The sequence below is a fragment of the Gossypium hirsutum genome, chromosome A12 (genome assembly GCF_007990345.1).
Source record: "Gossypium hirsutum isolate 1008001.06 chromosome A12, Gossypium_hirsutum_v2.1, whole genome shotgun sequence".
Lineage (NCBI taxonomy): Eukaryota > Viridiplantae > Streptophyta > Magnoliopsida > Malvales > Malvaceae > Gossypium > Gossypium hirsutum.
The window spans coordinates 18,526,600-18,548,158 of NC_053435.1; the positions used below are offsets into that span (position 1 = coordinate 18,526,600).

The 21,559-nt window shown below is 36.0% G+C and overlaps 1 protein-coding gene across 1 annotated transcript; it reads right to left on the reverse strand.

Annotated features, from left to right (window-relative positions):
- Positions 1-12,223: 12,223 nt before the first annotated feature.
- LOC107933175 (pentatricopeptide repeat-containing protein At4g37170) lies at positions 12,224-14,796 on the reverse strand. Its single transcript, XM_016865342.2, has one exon. It carries the CDS (start codon positions 14,692-14,694, stop codon positions 12,640-12,642), a length of 2,055 nt encoding a protein of 684 aa, XP_016720831.2. The 5' UTR covers positions 14,695-14,796; the 3' UTR covers positions 12,224-12,639.
- Between the last annotated feature and the right edge of the window lie 6,763 nt (positions 14,797-21,559).

Here is a 21,559-nt window from a genome sequence, read left to right on the forward strand (position 1 = left end):
CACTATATCTGAGAAGCTTTTGGTGGCGCTCCCTAATATATGAGTAATGAATGGAGCCTTTAAGGTATTGATGAATAGCATGTTAGTCTCTTTTTCTAGGAGAGGTGGCTGGACCTGTATTACAACCTCTCTCCACCTTTGGGCGTATTTTCAGAAGCTCTCATTCAGTTTCTTTTCCTGTTTTGCAAGGTGATCCTATCCGGAGTTATATTTGTCACGTGACTATACTACTTCCTGAAAGCTTGAGCCAGGTCCTTCCATGCGTTGATCCTAGTACAACTCAATTGGTTGTACCATTTAGATGCTGCCCCAACCAGACTGTCCTGGAAGCAATAAATCAATAGCCGATCATTGTTGATGTACCCAGTCATTTGCCTACAAAACATGGTAGTATGAGCCTTGGGGCAGCTAGTCCCGTTATACTGCTCGAACTCTGGAGTTTTGAACTTAGGGGGAAGCACAAGGTCCAGAACCAAGCTCAAATCTTTAGCGTTGATCCCACAGTGATAGTCAGCACTTTCCATTATTTTGAACTTATCCTCTAACCACCTGCATCAGTCTTTCAATTCTTTCGAGAGCTTCACTCTTACTCTTTCGACTTACTACAAGATTAGTTGGGTTATCCCCTGGATTAGGGCCTGAGCTGGCTTGATAGTTAATGGGCATTGAAACACTGGCCTGAAATTGTTGGGCCTGATTGTAACGGATGGCCTTCGTGTGCACACCTTGGCTTGTGTTTGTGCATTTTTCGGGGTAAAACCAGAAGGGTAAAGAGGATCTTCATTTTCATCTCCAGTGTTGACCATAGGGCTTTTTCTTTTCACCTGTCTACCAGTTAGTAGTTGTGTTAGCTGGTTCATCATGTTCCTTTGTGATTCTAGCATTTGGTCCCTCATATCCTGCTGGATCTTAGCTAATTACTCTTGCATTTGTGCTTGCATCTGTTCTTGCATCTTCTTCTGCATTTTTTCCAACCTTTCTGGTATTTTATCCATTACTTTGGTTTTTCTTCGTGTACCGTAAGGATGCGTACTTGGTAGATTTTTGCCGATTTTCAGATTACTGAAATAATTTTTTTAATTAATTAGGATCTCTTGGTGGACTTTAATGCATATGATGTAATGTAATGTAAATACATGAAATGAATGCAAAAAGGCGTCGATCCTGATTCAATCCCATTTACAAAACTTTACTAGCAAACAAAGTTCTTTACATAGAAATGGATTATAGATACGGCCTAGCCCTAAGGCTCAAAGATTTCACTTTCCTAAGCAACCAAGCCAATTCTCGGCCCCCGTCTAATTCTAGCTCGTATTTCACACTCAATACATCTGTTTGAACAGCTAAAGTCTATAGATGATCGACCACCTCTCGAATCTGGGCCACAACCTCACCCATAATGTAGTCTCTATCTCTAATTTAACCTCGAAATCGATGGAATTGCTCCTTGCACTACTCATTACTTGCTTCAAGGAGCTCAATCCGGAGCTCACTATTTTGTAGCGCAATCTCGAGTTCTTGGACCTTCCTTTTCAGTTCTTCAATCTTATCCAAGCTCGCCTTCAGCTCCATTATAGAGTTGTGGCTACGATGCTGATAAAGCAATTTTTCTAGTTTGGCTATTCTAGCCTTCAACTCGATCTTCTCATTTTAGGCTTCCGACAGACTCTTCTCTAAGGACTTGCTTTGCATTTGAGCCTCTTGAAATTTCCTTTCCCACTGATCAACTTTGATCTTTTCCTCTCGAATCTTTTGACTCCACTGCTCTGAATTTTTCCCCAACCCGGTAGCTCTCATCGATAGATGTAGCTTCTTATAATCTGTCTTCAAACTATCCAGATCCTCCTCGGCCTTATTCTTTCCTTTTCTTAGTTTCTCAGTCTCTAATTTCTGAAAATCGACATCTAGTCTCAAATGCATATTTTCCTCTTCTAGTTGTTCTATCTTCTTACCGAGCTCTGAATTCTTTCTTTTGAAGTCTTGCCTTATGATCTCTAGCCCTGATGGGACCACTTACAAGTATTCCTCCATTGGTCGAGCGCCCTCTAAACTCGGTCCAGGGATATTATCATTAATCCTTTTACTAAACCATCCGTTGTATTCAGGAGTCATCAGTGAACCAACAGCCAATCTCTTCATCCAGCGGGTCTATTTCCAAACATCAGAAATCTCTTGAACCTTTTTCTTATAATTGTTCCCCTTATACGAGAACTCACGTTGAGCTAGCCCGTACGTTGCCGGTATAAAATGCCTTGATTTGTACTGCCTTAATACGAGCAAAGGGGTATATCTAATAGCTCCCCAAATTCCAAGCAGAGGTACCCAATCAAAACTCCTACACTGATAAAGGATCTCGTCAGGGACCATCCAAAGGGCTCTCCATTCAACATCCTCCTCTTTGAGATTTTGAAGAATTGCCATCCACCTTTCCTCTGATATGTCGTCTCTTCTTTGCGTAGCTGTTTCCTCCTTTAATGTGGAATAATTCTCAGAGAAGACTCGGTAAGAGACTTTGTCCACCTTCCAGAAATGACCATGAAACTATACCAATAATAGTTGCGCACACCCAATAAATCTGCCTTCACCTGCCCTCCGGCACATGTTCAAAGATCTGAATGTCTCGGCTAGAATTGCAGGTACAGGTGTGACCCTTTTATCAAGTCAATCAAATAAATCGGCGACTGCTTCATCTATATGCCTTAAAGCTTTAGGAAAGATTACCAAACCATAAATACTCAAGGAGAAGACATTAACTTTCTTCTTTACATCTGGATGTGCTAGGATCAGGTCCCTCAAACTCACCCAAGCAATGCATTTACCATCCCCTTTTTGCTGAATTCGGGCCGTAACCCAATGTTCACTCATCCTGGTAATATTCATTAACTTCTTCACAAAAGTTGGGACATTAGCGGCCCTAGAGTAAGCTTTGCTGACTTGGATCTTTGGACAGTGAAGTAAGGTGGTATATTCTTCCACAGTGGGCACCAAGTCCACCTTCCCAAAAGTGAAACAACTATAGGCAGGGTTCCAAAACTGAGCCATAGCCTAAAAAAAATGCTTATCCACCTTGATGACGAGTAGATAAGGTAGATCGCCATAATAATGGTAGAACAACTGCTTAGTCTCATCATCCCAATGGGCCCATATATCTCTCAAATCTTGAAGCTCATTTTATGTCACACTGATATGGGTGAAGTCCCATAACTCTGATGTATACCCCTCAACTAGACTATCCCTTTTTTCTAGTTGCAATTTCTCTGACCATATACGGATAGCCGCATTATCCTCCACTTTATCAAGAAATTCGTTCTCCATGGCAAGCTTTCTAACTTAGTAACCGAACACGAATCGACACATCTTTAAATGTGCAATGTCATGCAATTACAGCCAAAACAAAACACAACAAGTCAGTGTCATATACAAATGATAAAATTTAAAGCAAACAAAAAAATAGTCTAACACCTATCTGGGTAACCGCTAAGGTTCAGCATAGCTCTACCTAGGGTGGGCTCTTAGGGTTCACTATATGCGTTCAGTTCTAAAGAGAGGGTACCTGAACCAGCCGATTCCTTAATCCTCACCTATTATAGGCTCATATGGAATCGAGTTCAGTTAAGGGGCATACATTTCCCTATGGCCATGCGGAGATGAAAATCTCACGAAGACATAGGTACGGATGTATCCCAAAAGCAGTCCACTAGCCAATGCAGAGGTGAAAACCTCACGAAAGCATCATTTTTCACTCCCACTTAAAAGGTGTAACCACAACGGTCATGCAATGCAATGCAAGAGTATTCTACGAAACTCAAACCACAGCAATCATAAGGATCACAAACAAATGCAACAAAAGAATCATGAATTTTCAAATCAAAATTTTAATTTCTGGAAAAAGGACAGAAAATAATCAATTTTACGGCTTGACACTCTTATTCGTCCCCAGTGGAGTCGCCAAGCTGTCGAAACCATTTTTTTTTATTTTGAAAAAAACGGGGATTGACTTTAAAAAACAAAAAATGGAGACGTCACCATTCCTTTTTGTTTAGGTGTGATCGGGTCACCTTGTGATCAATCATTTTAATAAAAAATTTTGATTTATTAAAACAATGATTTTGGTTCACGAAATTCTAAAAAATGAGTTCGGAAGACGGTTACGTACAAGGAAGGATTAGCACCCTTGTAGCGCCCAAAATTGGTACCTTTTGATTAATTAATGTCCTAATGTTGAAAATTTGAAAAAATCTTAAAATACAACTCTTTTAAAAAAATGTTTGGATAACTCGAAGTGGATATTGATATTCTCTTGTTCCGAAGAAATAAAATATCATATCCAACACGTTAGGATATGACATTTCAAACCCTCAATACCAAGATCATCTCATGACTTCCAAAACTCATGCATTGATATTTTAAAGGATATTTAGTTATTTGGTCAAATGGTAAATCGAAACCCAGCACGTTAGGGCACGATTTCTCAAATTTCCAAACACGAAATATTGCCTTGTTTTTTAATTAAAGAAAACACGGACGAAATTTAAAAAGGGTATTTGGTCATTTGGTCAAACGAAAAATCACAACCTAGCACGTTAGGGCACGATTTCTCGAATTTCCAAACACGAAATATTGCCTTGTTCTCAAAAGCTTCCTTTCATCGCTTTTTAAAATAAAAAGCGTTGATGATTTAATTAAAAGATAATTGATTGGACTAAAACATTCAAATGGCCATTCATAGTTAAAAACAAAAAATTACAACATAAGAATGATGACATGTTATTTTGCCAAAACACATTACAAAAGCGTTAACGAATCATAGTGTTAGAAAGCATAAAAAATCGAGTATGATACAAATGAAAAATATAAAAACAATGAATTTAAATTGCGACACACAAGGCAAATTATCACTCAACATACATTATTCCAATATTCACACTAACAAAATTTCAAGATGAATTAAACAATATATATAACAAATAATGGAAAATAAACGTAAAAGTTTAGAATAAATAATGTATATGAGATTATTTTAAATAAATAGTCAAACAAACTTTAATAAACATTACATTAAAACAAGTTAAAATAAATAATAGATAAAAATAATTTAAAATGAATGGTATATGATATATTTTTTAAACATCATATAAACAATTTGAAACGAATACTATAAGGAAAATTTGAATAAACAATATACAAAATAGTTTAAAAGAACTAATATGTAGAAAAATCTAAGATAAATAATATATATAAAACTGTTTAAAATATAATATACATATATAAAAAATAAATAAGTAAAATATATAACACAGTTTGTAAAGAAAATGAATTTGAAATTAAATGGATCCTGGATCGAGTTGAAAATAAATTGAAATTAAAGGGCGCAATTTAAACAACAAAAAAAGAATGCAGGCTAGAATGAAACTCGCGCAAAATTATGAGGGCTAAATAGAAAATTATTCCTCGCCCCTAAACGGCGTTGTTCCTTTGGGGACTAAATCGAAACAAAGTTGAAATTAAGGGGAGAAATCAAAAGCAAAGAAAAATTGTATTAAAACATAACATAAATGCAGAAGGACCGCGCGCACAATTATCCCCTCCATATGAGACGCGCAGATCCTAAGGGAATCTGGGTCGGGTCATCGGGCTGTGCCATGAAACGACGTCGTTTCAACGCCAACACTTACGGCTTAAAACGACACCGTTTTAAACATATATATAAACTAAAAATTTGCCCTAAAAACTCATTTGGCCAATTATTCTCTCCACAAAACTTCAAAACCTTTTTCTCAAAACTCTCTTAACCTCCCCTCCCCTCTCAGTCGACCTGTGGGCTTCATCGGTGCCTAATGCGCCTCCATCTCCGTCGTGGCTTTAACCGGATCCCCAGGGATCCGTCTGCCTTTGGACTGGAGAAGCGACCGACAACTAGGTCGACACCGAACAACAGCTAAGAAAACTTTTTTTTTTTGTATTTGTCAGATAGATTCAAAATAAAGTAAGAAATACAAGAGAAAAATAAGAACAAAGAATCAACGAATGAATCACCTTTAATCTTTCTGAGTATTTTTCTTTTGTATCATAAAAAATACAATGGTTGATTTTAGCCTTTTTTATAGAAAAATAAAAAAAGAAAATAAAAGAAATCGTTTTTCTTTTTAGATCTTTCTGTTAAACATTTGCTGTCAATTGTTGTACATCGTTGCTCCCCTCTTTGTTGTTACTTTGTTTCTTTTTTGCAGGTAAAACCACCATACGGAGAGGGCTGCAGACGTGGTAATGATGCGCTGGGGACCCTTACTGAGGAAGCTGTGGCGCTGGTCCTAGGGTTTCAGTTTCTAAAACCAAAATTTGGGCCATTTGGGCTCATTTTAGGATTGGGCCATTGGGCCATTAGGTTGGGGCTATTATTTTTTTTGCATTTGGGACTTTGTATTTGGGTCTGTAAAAAAAAATTAGGCCAATCAAGCTTTGTATTTATTTGGGTCTTGTAATTAATGGACTTACTAGACTGTTAAAAATTGGACTTTATGTATTGGTTTTTTATTTATTTTATTCTATTTATTATTTTTTGGATAATTTATGGGCCCGGGCGAAATGGGCCTATTACAAGCCCATTAATAAAAAACACTCAGATCTTCCCTAGCGGGTCAGGTCGAATTCGGGTAAGGGCCAAAACGACGCCGTTTTGGGCTCTTGAGGCCAGTTCCAAAACGACGTTGTTTTGGGGGCCTATATAAGTCAATTCTTTTAAAATAATTTCATTCTTTCCCATTTCACCAAAAAAAAACTGAAAACCCCCTCTCAAATTCTCTCAAATCCCTCTCCTCTCCGGCCATGGCTCCGGCCAAGCGCTGCTGCGCCGACCGTCTGTTGTTGGTGACGATGCCGCCATCTACGGCGGCCTAAAAGTCAAAAATTTTCTTTTTTTTTGACGATCGAAAAAAGATAAGTTTTCTCTTTTTTTTTGGTTATATATACGTATATACAAAAACAATTCAAAAAGAAAAAAAGGAAAAAGAAAAATAATAATAAAGATAGAACCACCTTTGAAGATCTTCTTCTTCTCTGTTTTGTTGTTTTTTTTGTTTTATATTTCTCTCCGAATTTTTATTTCAAAAAGAAATAATGCCTATTACAATCTTTTTTATGGCTTTTATAGCCATTACATTACATATTATTTTTATTACTTTTTTCTACTGTTCTTGTACTTGACGTTTGCATGTTTCTTCTTCTCTTTTGCAGGTACAGTTGGTGGCAGAGCAGTTGGCATGGCGGTGGTAGCAGGCTAGGAGCGGCGGCAGACCTAGGGCTAGGGTTTTTTTTAAAAATTTTAAAGTTTTGGGCCTCTTTATTTTTGGGCTAGGGTTTTTTAATTTTGGGTTTGGCTGTATTGTTGTTTTTTGTTTATTCGGCCGGGGCAAAATTTAGGTTTCACAATTGCCTCACCTTTAAATTTTTTAAATGATAGCGATTACAAAACTGGAACGATACGTGCTATTTAGTTGATGTAAAATATGACGACCTATATTGGATAAATACGTTGGGACTTAATACGCGATGTGATTTAAATGAAATAAAAGAAAAATGCAATATAGAGCATAGAAGAATAATATATGAATTAAAGGCTATGTTAATGAATGTCAACAATATGAAAAAATTAATAACTAATTCCTAGAGCATATAATGGCAATATTCACATAATACACCATTTTAATACCAATATTAGCAATCAAAGAAAACGAAACAAAATAATATATATAAAACAATTTAAAGTAAATAGCATAAAACATTTTAAAATAAATAATATATAAACAAATTAAAATAGATAATATACAAAGAAATTTAAAATAGATAATATATAACACACTTTAAATAACATATAAAAGAGTTTAAGATAAATAATATGTAAAAAGAAATCTAAAATAAATAATGTACAAAATAGTTTAAAAATAAAAGATATATATATAAAATAATTCAAAATAAATAATATATATAAAAAGTTTAAAATAAATAACCTTTAAAATGTTTAAAATGGATAATAGTTTAAAATACAGTGAAAAACTTAAAATAAATAATATAAGAAAAAAATTAAAATAAATAATAATAATAAAACCGTTTTTTAAGATAATAAATTAAACAGACTAAGGATTAGACCGAAATCGAACTGAAATTTAGGGTACAAATTGTAAATAATAAAAATAAGCTATCAAGGACCGAAATGAAACGCGCTTAAACAATGAGGGACTGATTGGGAAAATATTCAGCCCTTATGCCTAGCGTTTCAAGTGTCTGTCTCTTCAAATGGTTTGAGGACCAAACTGAAATAGAGGCAAAATCTTGTGGTAGAAATCAAAAATAAAAAAAAAGAACGTAGGACCTCATTGAGACGCGCTACAAAGGCGGAGGGACCCAACGTGCAAATAGACCATAAGTCAAAAAACGCGCGGATCCCCCTAGAGCAGGTCGGGTTGCTCAAGTCAGAGGCCTTATACGGCGCCAGTTTGAGGCCACTGAAACAGGCCCTAAATGACGCCGTTTCACTTGTTCTATAAAAGCAATTTTTTTTTTTAAAAAATAAAAACTCATTCTGCCATTCCTTTTAAAAAAAAACTCAAAATCCCCAAATATCCTATCACCCCCTCTCCGACAATCGGGCTCCTTCGGCAGTCTGCCTTACCGCCGTTGTGGCCAGTGGCCGACGTTGCGGAAAATGGGCTTTTTAGCCCCGCTTTGAAGCACCCTTGAAGGCCAAGCCATCAAAATCTGAAGAATCTAAAGGAGATCGCTTCGACCCCCTTTTGGGGCTGATTTCGACGACAGAGAAGGGCCCTCCGATGTCGTGACTGCGGAGAACTCCGGTGAGCCTCTCCTTCCTAACTTTTTTGTTTTCGTAAGTAAAAAAAAATAAATTAAAAAAACTTAAGAGCAAGATAAATAGAAAATAAACGAAGATCACCTTTATTTTTTACTTTGAGGTTTTTTTTTTCCAATTAATCTCTGTTCGTAAAAAAAACTTACAAAGAAAATATTTTGACTTTTATAGCCGAGTTATAAACATTTTGCTTCTATTTTTTTTGTCTTTTTCCTATTTATTTCTATTGTCTTGCTTGTGCTTCTCTGCTTGTGTGTTGGCCTTGTTTTGCAAGTGTCAGTGTGGAGGTGGCTGACGTGCAGCGGTGGACAGTGGTGGCAGAGGCATGCCTAGCATGCGGCTGCAACAAGACTAGGGTTCCATTTTTCTGAAAATGTTGTTGGGTTAGGGTTAATTCTGGTTTGGGCTTGTAACTGGGTATTAGGCCGTAATTAGCTAGGTTTAGTTTAGATTTGGGTTGGGTCATTTAATGTAAATGAACTGTTAAAAAAAATATTTAGACTTTTGTTTATTTGTTTGAGTTTATTTTATCTTTCGCCCAGGCCAAAACTGACCTATTATATTATACATTTATATTTATTTATAATTAAGAATTAAAATATTTAAAAATCAATATGTTTTGAACTTTTTAATGTTAATTTTTTTATTATTGTAATTCATATAATATATAAAACAATGTATATATAGAAAGAAATAGTGATAACTTTTTACATATATAAATACAACTATAAAAAAGGAATCCACGTAATTTTTACTTTTTCACGTAAACTTAGTTACCATATTGTAGTTTTTAATAATTATTAATTATTGTTTCCATAATTATTTTGATAGGTTTTGATCATATTTACTTTCCTTTTTATATAATATTTAGAATTATCTATAACCCCTCCTTAACTCATAAATAGGGAGATAATGGGCTTTAGCACATTCGAACCCACGTCCTCTTATATTAACAACAATACTCATGCCAATCGAACTAAAACTCAACCGACAAAAGATTAATTTTTTTATATAACGAAAGATTGTAATTTTTAAAAAAAAATTAATTGTTACCGTAATTACTCTGATAGATTATTCATCATGGTCAAAATGGCAAGAAAACTTTACTATAATGTTGTATTTAAAGATTTTTAAATACTATTGTGGGCATAAATATTGAAGTAAAATATTTTTTTTATTTTATATAAACAAATTATATCATTAATTTACTTTTAAAATATATTGGTATAATATATTTAAATACTATAATATAACGATGCTCCATTTGTATAAAATATAGTAGTTAAATATCATTAATTGATCACATAAAATATTTTTTATAGCTAACAATATATAATAAATATAAAATAATATTTTTTGACACAATACTTAAAATTATCCAAAGCCCCTCCCTAACTCATAAATAGGAAGATAATAAGCTTCAGTGCACTTAAACTCACGTCCTCTTATATTGACAACAATATTTATGCCAATCAAATTAAAACTGAATCGATTAAAATAATATATTTAAAAATATAAAAATCTTATTTGAATATTGCTATAAGATTTGTATTCATTTTCTAGGTTATAAATGCAATTAGTTGCATTCAAATTATATTTATTGTAAGTTAAAACTACGTTATCTTTAAGTATTAGCATTATTTTTTTTATTCCAAATATTAAGGTTAGTATTTTAGATAGAATTCACAAACTAATATTATAAATAAAAAAGATATTATAGTAATTTTATAGCATTATAAAAAGATTTTTTTTTCTTGTGATAATTAATGCTTAGTTATTTTGTGCAATAATATTTTGGTATGCATAGTAAATTAATGATATTTGACAACTATATAATAAAATTCAAAATTCTTGAATTAAAATTTTTAATATAATTAATAATTACACATTATGTAAACAAAATTTTAGATATACCACATAGGAATTGTAGAAAGTTATTTTCTTTTAATTCTTTAATATTTGAAATTCCTTTTAAACTCTATTTTTTAAAATAAAATATAAACAACATATTTCTTACAATAACTAATTTATCAACATGTTATTTTTTAATTACTTTAATTGTTATTTTGGATATATTACTTTTCACTTATTATTATTTTTGAATATATTACTTTCCACTTGATTTTTATAATATACTATTTTTCACTTATTATTTTCAAAATTTTACTTACATTATTCTCTAAACCTTTTAAAAAATTTTAAAAATTAATATAACATAATTTAATTATAAAATATAATAAATTCATGCATTGTACGGGAATAAAACTAGTGTTTATATTTGGTACAAAATACAAATGAAAAGAGATAACAAAATCATAGAGCTTAAAATATTATGTACTTATATAAAAACTTTCATATCATCTTGTATTTTATTTTAAGTAAAAAAATCTCTTCAGTTCTTCTTAATTTTAAAATTGAACAAAATCGGTCTCTCTCAAAAAAATGAAAGTAATTTAATTTCTATCAATTTCAAAAGTAAAGAATTAAGAACAATTAATCGCGACATTAATGTCTTTTGTCAATTATATATAATTTTAATTGGTATAATAACATATTTAACTTTTGATGTTTACATATTTTATCATTTTAGCCTTAATTTTAAAAAGCTCAACAAATTCAGCCTCAACATTTATATAAATGTTGCGGGATAAATCTATTAAATTAAGACCAAATTAACTGAATAGGTAAACTTTGAATATGAAATTTATTATTATATCAATAAAAAACATATATAATTAATAGAAAACATTAACGTCATAATTAATTGTTCATTTTTAAAATTGACAGGGATCAAATTACTTTAGTTTTTGGGACTAATTTTTTCAATTTCGAAATTAGGAAGCACGGGAGAGATTTTTTAGCTTTATTTTATATTATTTTAAGAAACGTAGGCTATAGTAAATTATTATTGGAAAAAATTGTAATAGCCCGAAATTGCTGAAGAGTGAAAACCACCACTAGCGCCCTAAAAGAAATCTCTTTTTTCTTTTTTAATTCATTTCCTTTCTACTTCTGCAACTTATTTTATATTCTTCTGTTAAATCTTTTATCAAACCTAGCTGAACGATGCAACATAGCAAGTTCATTACTTTGCTGAGGTCCCTTAGTAAGAACTATGGAAGAGGTATAAAGCATATGAATTCAAGGGATCTCTCAGGTAAATATCTATTTGTCATCAAGCAAATGATGGAAACTACAGTGCCATCGTAAGATTTGGTAGTATGAACAACTTTGGTTCCATAAACTAATCAAGAAATGTAAAGGGTGGTGACAGTAGGTACCTCAAAATCCCTTTCAGCGTAATGGCTGATGTTGATCCTTCAGAGTTTGGGATGCAAGAAAAGTGTACAAAGATCAATGTCCTCTCAAGAACTAAAGTTAGATTGAACTTGAACATTTAGAAGAGCCAATTCAACTGCTCAACCCAATAATAGGTCTGTTAACAAGACAGTTAAGTATAGAAAACGGATTGTAACAGTTCAGAGTCCCAAGAAAAGATAAAAGCAAATCATTTGATTGAGTTCTGTCAGTCAAATACGAGCATTATTGAATCACCACAAGCTTTATCGCTGGACCATATATCCACTTGACGAAACTAGGAATTTAGCAAACATATTTTGTCTTCTTGAAGCTGGAATACTTGACCAGCTTCAGTATGCCAAAACTTTATATTCTCTATTCTGTTGTACATGCAACGGACTTTCCACGGTGAATAATTGCATTTTAAGTGGAGCAGCATTTTTAGCCTGGTAAAAAGTTAGATTAAGTTTTCAAAATCACCAATAATCTCTACAAGAACAGTTTCCATCTTCAAAGCAATGGAACCGGCTTGAATCCCTTACTGTTATTTTTCTGTTAACAATCTTCGAGATATATTTAATGGCATTATGGCAATCTACACATGTTCTCAAATTCTTGAAAACCTTGAGTGGTGTTCCTGGAGGAGTAGAAATAATTCCAAATGCAACAGTTAACTTCTCACTGTGGTATGAGAGGTTTTGCTCCTTCTGCTCCTCCTCCACATCATGCAGCACAAAATTGGTGTCAGGGACATACCCTTCTTCCCTCATTCGCTTAGAAAGCTTCACTAAGAACTCATGTATTTCCTTGGATTTTGGGTGAGAAGTATCTCCCACTAAGAAAACATGTATCTCTCTCTTCACCTCAATCCAGCTCAAACCTGGTTTCTTTACCACTCCCTTGTCATCCATTGACCTTCTAATTTTGGCGACTTCATCCCACCTACCAGCAGTGGCATATATGTTGGCCATAGTAACATAGGTCGCTGGATTTTCTGGCTCTATCTCAAACAATGCTTTAGCAGCTTTTTCGGCTAATTCAAAGTTACCATGAATTCTACAACCGCCAAGTAAGGAAGCCCACAGAAACTTATCAGGTTTCATGGGCATCTTACTAATGATATTCTCAGCTTCCTGAAATCGGCCAGATCGAGCTAATAAGTCAATTATACAAGCATAATGATCAGCAGTATGAGTTAATCCATGCATGTCCTTTATTGAGTGGAAATATTCAAGCCCTTTATCAACCAATCCAGCATGTGTACAAGCAGAAAGAACCCCGACAAAGGTAATGTGATCGGGTTTCGTATTTGATTTCAGTAACAACTCGAAGTACTCCAAAGCCTCGTCAGGCTGGCCATTCTGAGCATATCCAGTGATCAAAGAAGTCCATGAAACTAAATCAGGTTGAGGCATCCCATTAAACACCCTTTTTGCATTCTCAACATTTCCACACTTGGAGTACATATGAACAAGAGCACTAGCAGCGAAAGACAAAGGATTGAAATAAACCCTTGTCATGTATCCATGAACCTGCTTGCCTATCTCCTCAGCAGCAGCAGCAGCACACGCATTCAGAACACCAGCAAAGGTAAACTCGTTAGGCCATATCCCCGATTTCATTAACTGCCGAAACAATTCAAACCCTTCTTCCCGCCTACCGTCCCTAAAATACCTATCAATCATCGCAGTCCAGGCAACAATATCTCTATCCACCAATTTGTCGAAAACTGACCTTGCTTCATCTATGCTCCCACATTTCCCATACATATCCATTAAAGCACTCCAAACAACGTCATCAAAATCTAACCCAGCTCGCGTTATACGACCATGAATCTCTTTACCTATAATTAAGCACCCCATAGCGGCAGAAGCAGCTAACACGCTAGACACAGTAAAATTGTTCAACTTTGACAGCAAGCTCATTTCCTGCATCCTGTAAAGCTCTAAAGCTTCTTTAGGCTTATCAAAACGAACATAACCCGAAATCATCGCAGTCCATGAGAAATTATCTCTTTCAGGCATTTCATCAAACAGCTTCTTTGCTTCCTTAACCATCCCCAATTTAGTATAACCTGATATCAAAGTATTCCAAGAACACAAGTCCTTTTCACTCATTTCATCGAAAACCTTCTGAGCATCAGACAAACTCCCGCATTTTGCATACATATCCAAAAGACGATTACTTATAACTATGCCGGGTAAAAATCCAAAGTATCTCATGCGTTTGTGCACAGTTTTGCCCTCGTTAAGAGCCCTGTTTTGGCAGCAAAGCTGAATGAGAGTTGAGTAAACAGAAGCTGGAGGTCTTTCAATTTGATTGAGGATTTGAATGGCTTCTTTTAAGTGTTTTTGGTCACATAATTTGTGTAATTGAGTTATGAGATTGTCTGTGGTGTTTAGTTTGATAGACGTTCTTCGAGGGGCAGGTATATGAGTCTGGGTTTGAGAAGAAAAGGAATAAGAAATCATTACTCTGTTTTGGTGAAACAAAGATGAACAATGGGAAATTCTGGAAATTATTGATCTCATAGTTGCAGAAGATTGGGTTGTATAATGTGACTTTAGTATTTGGTGATGAAATCTGAAAATCAATAATTTTATATGTAGATGAAAGCTATCATGTCAACATGACTGAATTTCATCCAAAGCAGTTAAACAAAAAAAAATAATAATAATAATAATAATAATAATTGGGCCAAAGCAGGTTTAACAAGCCTGACGAAGAAAACCAATTTCTTACATTAGAGTTGGTAGTATAAATTGTAACTTTAAAAATATATAATTTTAAATTTAAAAAATAATATTAATAAACTTAAAATTTATTTGAGAAAAAACTTTTCTAAACAAGTAACATATTTAAAATTAAATTATCGTATGTAATATATTAGTCTCATAAAGTATCCGCAACATGATTACTAATAAAATTAACAAGAAAAATAAATATCTTATACAATTTTATCTAATACCTAGCATGTCATATTTTTTGGGTTATTCCTTCTATAATATTTTACAAATATTCCTTGTTATTATTGGTTAGTTCTTAAATAAGTATAAATAATCAATAAAAAAAGGTAAGCTATTAATCAGTCTAAAATGATATCGTTTTTATTTTTGTAATTTTGAACATACTTTTATCGGTTTAATCATTATTATTAAAAAAGTTCAAAATGGTTATCTCCATAATGAAAAGTTGATTGAGCATCAACAATTTTCCCCTTCTTCTTTGTCACATATTGGTTTGGCGGACCCGTATTTTGAAAGACTGTTCAAGTCAGATCGGTAAGGATTTGCCCGTGAACTAAGATTAATTTGTGCGTTGGAATGATTTTGTTTTGTCGCTTCACCTTGGGCAAATTGTTTCGAGGTGTTTTGCCGTCTTGCGGACTTTCATTCTGTTTTGGCAAACTCTTCCGTTAGTGGACACGTTTGTGGTAAGCCTTTTGTGGCAGACTATTCGTTCTTAAGGGAACCCTTCTCGGTGGTGGACACATATTGGATACGTGTCAAGTTTTAGACTGGAACGTGTCATGGTGCATGAAACTTGTAGAACCTCGTTAATGGTGTTTGATTAGTGGAATCGTGTATGATTAATGAATTTTTGTGTGTTCGTTTTCTGATTGGTAGGTGGCCAAAAGTGTTGTTTTGTTTGTGTTATATTTCCTATATATATCGTGGAGGAAAGGGATGAGAAGCTCAGTTCTCCTTTCTCCATTTTTCCTTGTTCTATCTGTCTGAGGATAAAGGTGTTAACATCTGTGGTTGTGGAAAAAACCATGTGTAGATTGGAGCTCTCTAAGACGACTCACCAGGTGAGTTCCTTTCCCCTCTTGCTTGATGAGATAAAGAACTATTTTAAAGTTGTTGCATGTCCAAGTAAAACTGTGACTACTGAATGCCCCAGCTTTCCGAGGAAACATGTAAGTGTTCGAATTAATAAAGAGGATTTGAGAAGATTCAGTTGGATATGAAATACTGGCTCAATAGAGCATTATCGGGAATATGAAACCGTGGCTCTTTAGAGCGTATTATGGATCAGAAGCTAACTCGAGGAAGGATGTCCAAATGTCTATAATGTTGAAAGCTGGACTGCAATGCAACATGGAGCCAAAAGCTTGCTACTGTCGAGACCAGCAGCTATCGAGCTCAGCTCATTTTGCTTGGTGCGCACGAATGATTTTTGAACCGAATGAAGCAACCAACTTTGCTGCTTTGTTTTGATGTAATTTGGTTCAGTTCAACTTTAGTTTGTTTGTAATGCTAGTTAAACTTAAGTTAGTGACAAGATCTTTTGATTTAATGGCTGATTGGTCAGCTATGTTTGATTATTTTTGGCTAGTGATTAGGTTTGTATTAGTTGGGGCAGTTAAATACATTAGGTAACTGTCAATGTACAATGTAACTCTTTTATATATTTCAAATTGAATGAAAAATGATGTATGTTCAGTCACAACATTGCTGAGTATTTTGTTTTTTGACCAAATTTTTGCTTTGCCTTACCTCGATTCTTCTTGCTTCAGTCTTGCAAACACTGAGTTGCAACTTTGTTTTGATGCTTGCTGCTGCCATTGTTCCAACAAATGGTATCATGAGCCCGAGTCTTTGAGGGGCCTTTGTATGCAATCTGTTGTGTTCGAATCAAAACCAACAGCAAGTTCAAAATTTGGTAAGATTGAAGCATTTAAAATCAGTTTAGCAGAATGAGTTTCACTCCACCACCTCCACCAGTGTTCACTGGAGAAAACTATCACATTTGGATAGTTAAAATGAAGACTTATCTCCAGGCACATGATCTTTGGAGTGTGATCGAGAATGATGCTGAACCACCTCTATTGAGAGCCAATCCCACCATTGCACAGATGAGGCAACATACTGAGGAGCGAGCCAAGAAGCATAAGGCTATGGCCTGCTTGCAAAATGGAGTCTCTGATGTGATATTTACTCGCATCATGGCCTGTGACTCACCTAAGCAGGCTTGGGAGAAGCTGAAGGAGGAGTTCATGGGGACTGATAAGACAAGGCAACAGCAAGTAATCAACCTCAGGAGAGACTTTGAAAATTTGAGGATGAAGGAGTCTGAGACCATCAAGCAGTACTCAGACAGGATAATGGCCATTGTCAACAGCATTAGGCTCCTGGGAGTGGACTTCACAGAGAGCAGAGTTGTTGAAAAGGTTATTACAACTCTCCCTGAGAAATTTGAGTCTAAAATCTCTTCACTTGAGGACTCGAGGGACTTATCAGCCATTTCATTGTCTGAGCTGATAAATTCCCTATATGCACTTGAGCAAAGGACGGCAAATAGGCAGGAGGAGAATCCTGAAGCTGCTTTCCAGGCTAAAGCCAGTGAAGGCTCGAGTGTGAGTGCAAAAGGCAAGAAGCCTTGGCACAATAGAAGGGTCAAGTCAGGAAGAGATGAAGCAAAAAGGGTGTTCCCACCATGTGTTCATTGCAAGAAGACAACACATTCAGAAAAGTATTGCTGGTTTAGGCCAGATATTCAGTGTAGAAAATGCAAACAGTTTGGCCATGTGGAGAAGGTGTGCAAGGGCAAACCAAGGGAGGCTACTCTGCAACAAGCTAGACCTGCTGAGGACATTCAAGCTCAAGAGGAGCAAGTGTTCACAGCAACTTGTTTTGTTGGCACAACCAAGGCCAGCAATGATTGGCTACTAGACAGTGGCTGCTCACACCATATGGCAGCAGATGAGAAGCTGTTCAAAAGCCTAGACAGAAGCTTCCACTCGAGGATTAGAATTGGAGATGGTAGGCTGATTAAGGCTAAAGGCAAGGGCAGTGTGTTGATTAGCACTGGTTCAGGTAACAAGCTGATCTCAGATGTGTTTTTTGTACCTGACTTAGACCAGAATTTGCTTAGTGTAGGCCAATTAGTTGAAAAGGGCTATACATTGGTTTTTAAGAATGGTTGCTGTATTGTTCAAGACATGAATAGTCTGGAGTTAGTCACAGTTTCTATGACTGATAGGTGCTTCATGCTGGATGTTAGCCAAATAGAAAGAAAGGCATACACCAGCCTTGTTGAAAGCACTGACTTGTGGCATAGGAGACTAGGCCATGCAAATTTTAGATCCATCGATCTGTTACATAGGCTGAATCTGGTTGATGACATTTCAAAAATTGAAGCTAGTGGGAATGTTTGTGAGGTTTGTCAGCTTGGTAAGCAGGCTAGACTACCTTTTCCTGCTGACAGTGCTTGGAGAGCTCAATACAAGCTCGAATTGGTGCACTCTGATGTTTGTGGCCCTATGAGAACACCTTCAATCAGTGAGAACAGGTACTTTGCCTTGTTTATAGATGATTTAACAAGGTTGTACTGGGTCTACTTCTTGAAGCAAAAGTCAGAAGTGTTTGAAGCCTTCTGCAAATTCAAGGCTTATGCTGAAAATCAATCAGGCTGCAAAATTAGAGCCTTGAGGACTGATAATGGATCTGAATATGTGTCTGAGAGATTTCAGAAGCTTTGTGACAGTGCTGGGATTCACCATCAGCTCACAACAGTCTATACTCCTCAACAGAATGGAGTCTGTGAGAGAAAGAATAGGACTGTACTGAACATGGCCAGGTGCCTCTTGTTTCAAGGCAAGCTTCCAAGTCAGTTTTGGGCTGAGGCAGTCAACACCTCAGTGTATCTGCTCAACAGACTGCCAACTAGAGCAGTCAAGGATAAGACTCCTTTTGAGGCTTGGCATGGAGTCAAACCTGTGGTAACACACTTAAAAGTGTTTGGCTGTGTATGTTATGCACTTATTCCAGTAGAGAAAAGGACCAAGCTTGAGAGCAGAGCAACTCCAGGAATCTTTGTTGGCTACAGCAGCAACAAGAAGGGCTATAGAGTGTATGATCCTACAGCAAAGAAGGTTTTAGTCAGCAGGGATGTTAAGTTTGATGAGGAAAAGGTGTGGAATTGGAATGGTGCTGTGGCTGACTTGTCTGAATTGGACCAGTTAGACTTGGTTGCTGAACCTGCAGAAGAAGGACCAAGTAATGATGCTGTCGATGATATACCAGTGAGGGGCACCAGAACTTTGGTTGATGTTTATCAGAGGTGCAATGTTGCTGTGATTGAGCCCTCAAACTTTGAAGAGGCTGCTAAAAACAGAAGCTGGATGAAAGCTATGGAAGCTGAGTTGGAAATGATCAACAAAAATCAGACTTGGGAGTTGGTGAGCAGACCAGAACACAAGAGGGTCATAGGAGTTAAATGGGTGTATCGGGCCAAGTACAATGCTGATGGCTCACTGAACAAGCACAAGGCCAGGCTTGTGGTGAAGGGCTACAGTCAGCAGTATGGTGTTGACTACCTAGAAACTTTTGCTCCAGTGGCAAGACTGGATACAATTAAGCTGCTGTTTGCTTTAGCAGCTCAGAAGCAGTGGAGAGTTCACCAATTGGATGTCAAATCAGCATTCCTGAATGGTTTTCTCAAGGAGGAGATCTTCATCGAGCAACCTGAAGGTTTTGAAGTTGCTGGACATGAAGACAAAGTGTATAAGTTGAGAAAGGCCCTCTATGGCCTGAAACAGGCACCAAGGGCCTGGTATGACAGAGTTGATGCCTACCTGACCAAACTTGGATTTGTAAAGAGCCTTAGTGAGCCTACTCTATATGTTAAAAGGTCAGAACATGAAACCTTGCTGATAGTCTCCTTGTATGTGGATGATTTGCTTGTGACAGGGAGCAAAATCGAGCTCATTGATCAGTTCAAGGTCCAAATGCAGCAAGTGTTTGAGCTGACAGATTTGGGGATCATGACTTACTTCCTTGGCATGGAAGTGCACCAATCTGATCGAGGTATCTTCATCAGCCAACACTCATTTGCTTTGAAGATCCTAGACAAATTTTACATGCATAACTGTAAAGCAGTCAGCACACCTGTGGCTCAAGGAGAAAAGCTGACTAGCAGTGGTGATCAGCAGAGGGTTGATGAGAGGCACTATCGAAGCCTAGTTGGTTGTCTGTTGTATTTAACAGCAACCAGGCCAGATATCATGTTTGGTGTCAGCCTGTTATCGAGATTTATGCATTGTTGCAATGAGGCACATTTGAAGGCAGCAAAGAGGATCCTTAGATACATCAAGGGCACTGATAGTTTTGGTGTAATGTTTGAAAGTCAGAACCAACTGAAACTAGAAGGCTACTCTGACAGCGACTGGGCAGGATCTCTCGATGACATGAAGAGTACCTCTGGATACTTCTTCACACTTGGATCGGGCATGTTTTGCTGGAGTTCTAAGAAGCAACAAACTGTTGCTCAGTCCACAGCTGAAGTAGAGTACATTGCTGCAGCAGGAGCAGTTAATCAGGCCATTTGGCTAAGAAAGCTGCTTTATGACCTTAATGAAACTCAAGATGAAGCAACTGAAATCTGAGTGGACAATCAGTCTGCAGTTGCAATAGCCAAGAACCCTGTGTTCCATGGCAAGACTAAGCATTTTAAGATCAAATTGCATTTTGTTAGAGAGGCTGAACAAGCAAAGGAAGTCAGCCTTGTGCATTGCAGCTCAGGAGCACAATTGGCTGACATAATGACCAAGCCCTTAGGGGCTGCTCGATTTGAATCTTTGAGAAGTGCAATTGGAATGTGTTGCATACAGTCCAAGGAGGAGTGTTGAAAGCTGGACTGCAATGCAACATGGAGCCAAAAGCTTGCTACTGTCGAGACCAGCAGCTATCGAGCTCAGCTCATTTTGCTTGGTGCGCACGAATAATTTTTGAACCGAATGAAGCAACCAACTTTGCTGCTTTGTTTTGATGTAATTTGGTTCAGTTCAACTTTAGTTTGTTTGTAATGCTAGTTAAACTTAAGTTAGTGACAAGATCTTTTGATGTAATGGCTGATTGGTCAGCTATGTTTGATTATTTTTGGCTAGTGATTAGGTTTGTATTAGTTGGGGCAGTTAAATACATTAGGTAACTGTCAATGTACAATGTAACTCTTTTATATATTTCAAATTGAATGAAAAATGATGTATGTTCAGTCACAACATTGCTGAGTATTTTGTTTTTTGACCAAATTTTTGCTTTGCCTTGCCTCGATTCTTCTTGCTTCAGTCTTGCAAACACTGAGTTGCAACTTTGTTTTGATGCTTGCTGCTGCCATTGTTCCAACATATAAGAGGTTTGCATGTAACTGTCTCAATTGTGTAAACGTTTTTCAGTGATTTATTTTATTGAATGGTATTTAGATTGTAGTTAGTATCCGCAAAAAACGTTATGTTTTATGGCGGCATGTATCTGAATGTGAATGTAATTAGGCATGGCTATAATTGTCTGTGGGTTATATTTTTAATGCATGGGCATATTGTATTATTAACATTTGTACAATTTGTGCTTGTCTGTGAACCTTCTCTATGAGCTACATGATGGGAGTAGAAAA

Bases quoted from the DNA above. Each gene is read 5' to 3' on its own strand.
- LOC107933175 (XM_016865342.2), bottom strand. From the start codon at position 14,694: ATGAGATCAATAATTTCCAGAATTTCCCATTGTTCATCTTTGTTTCAC.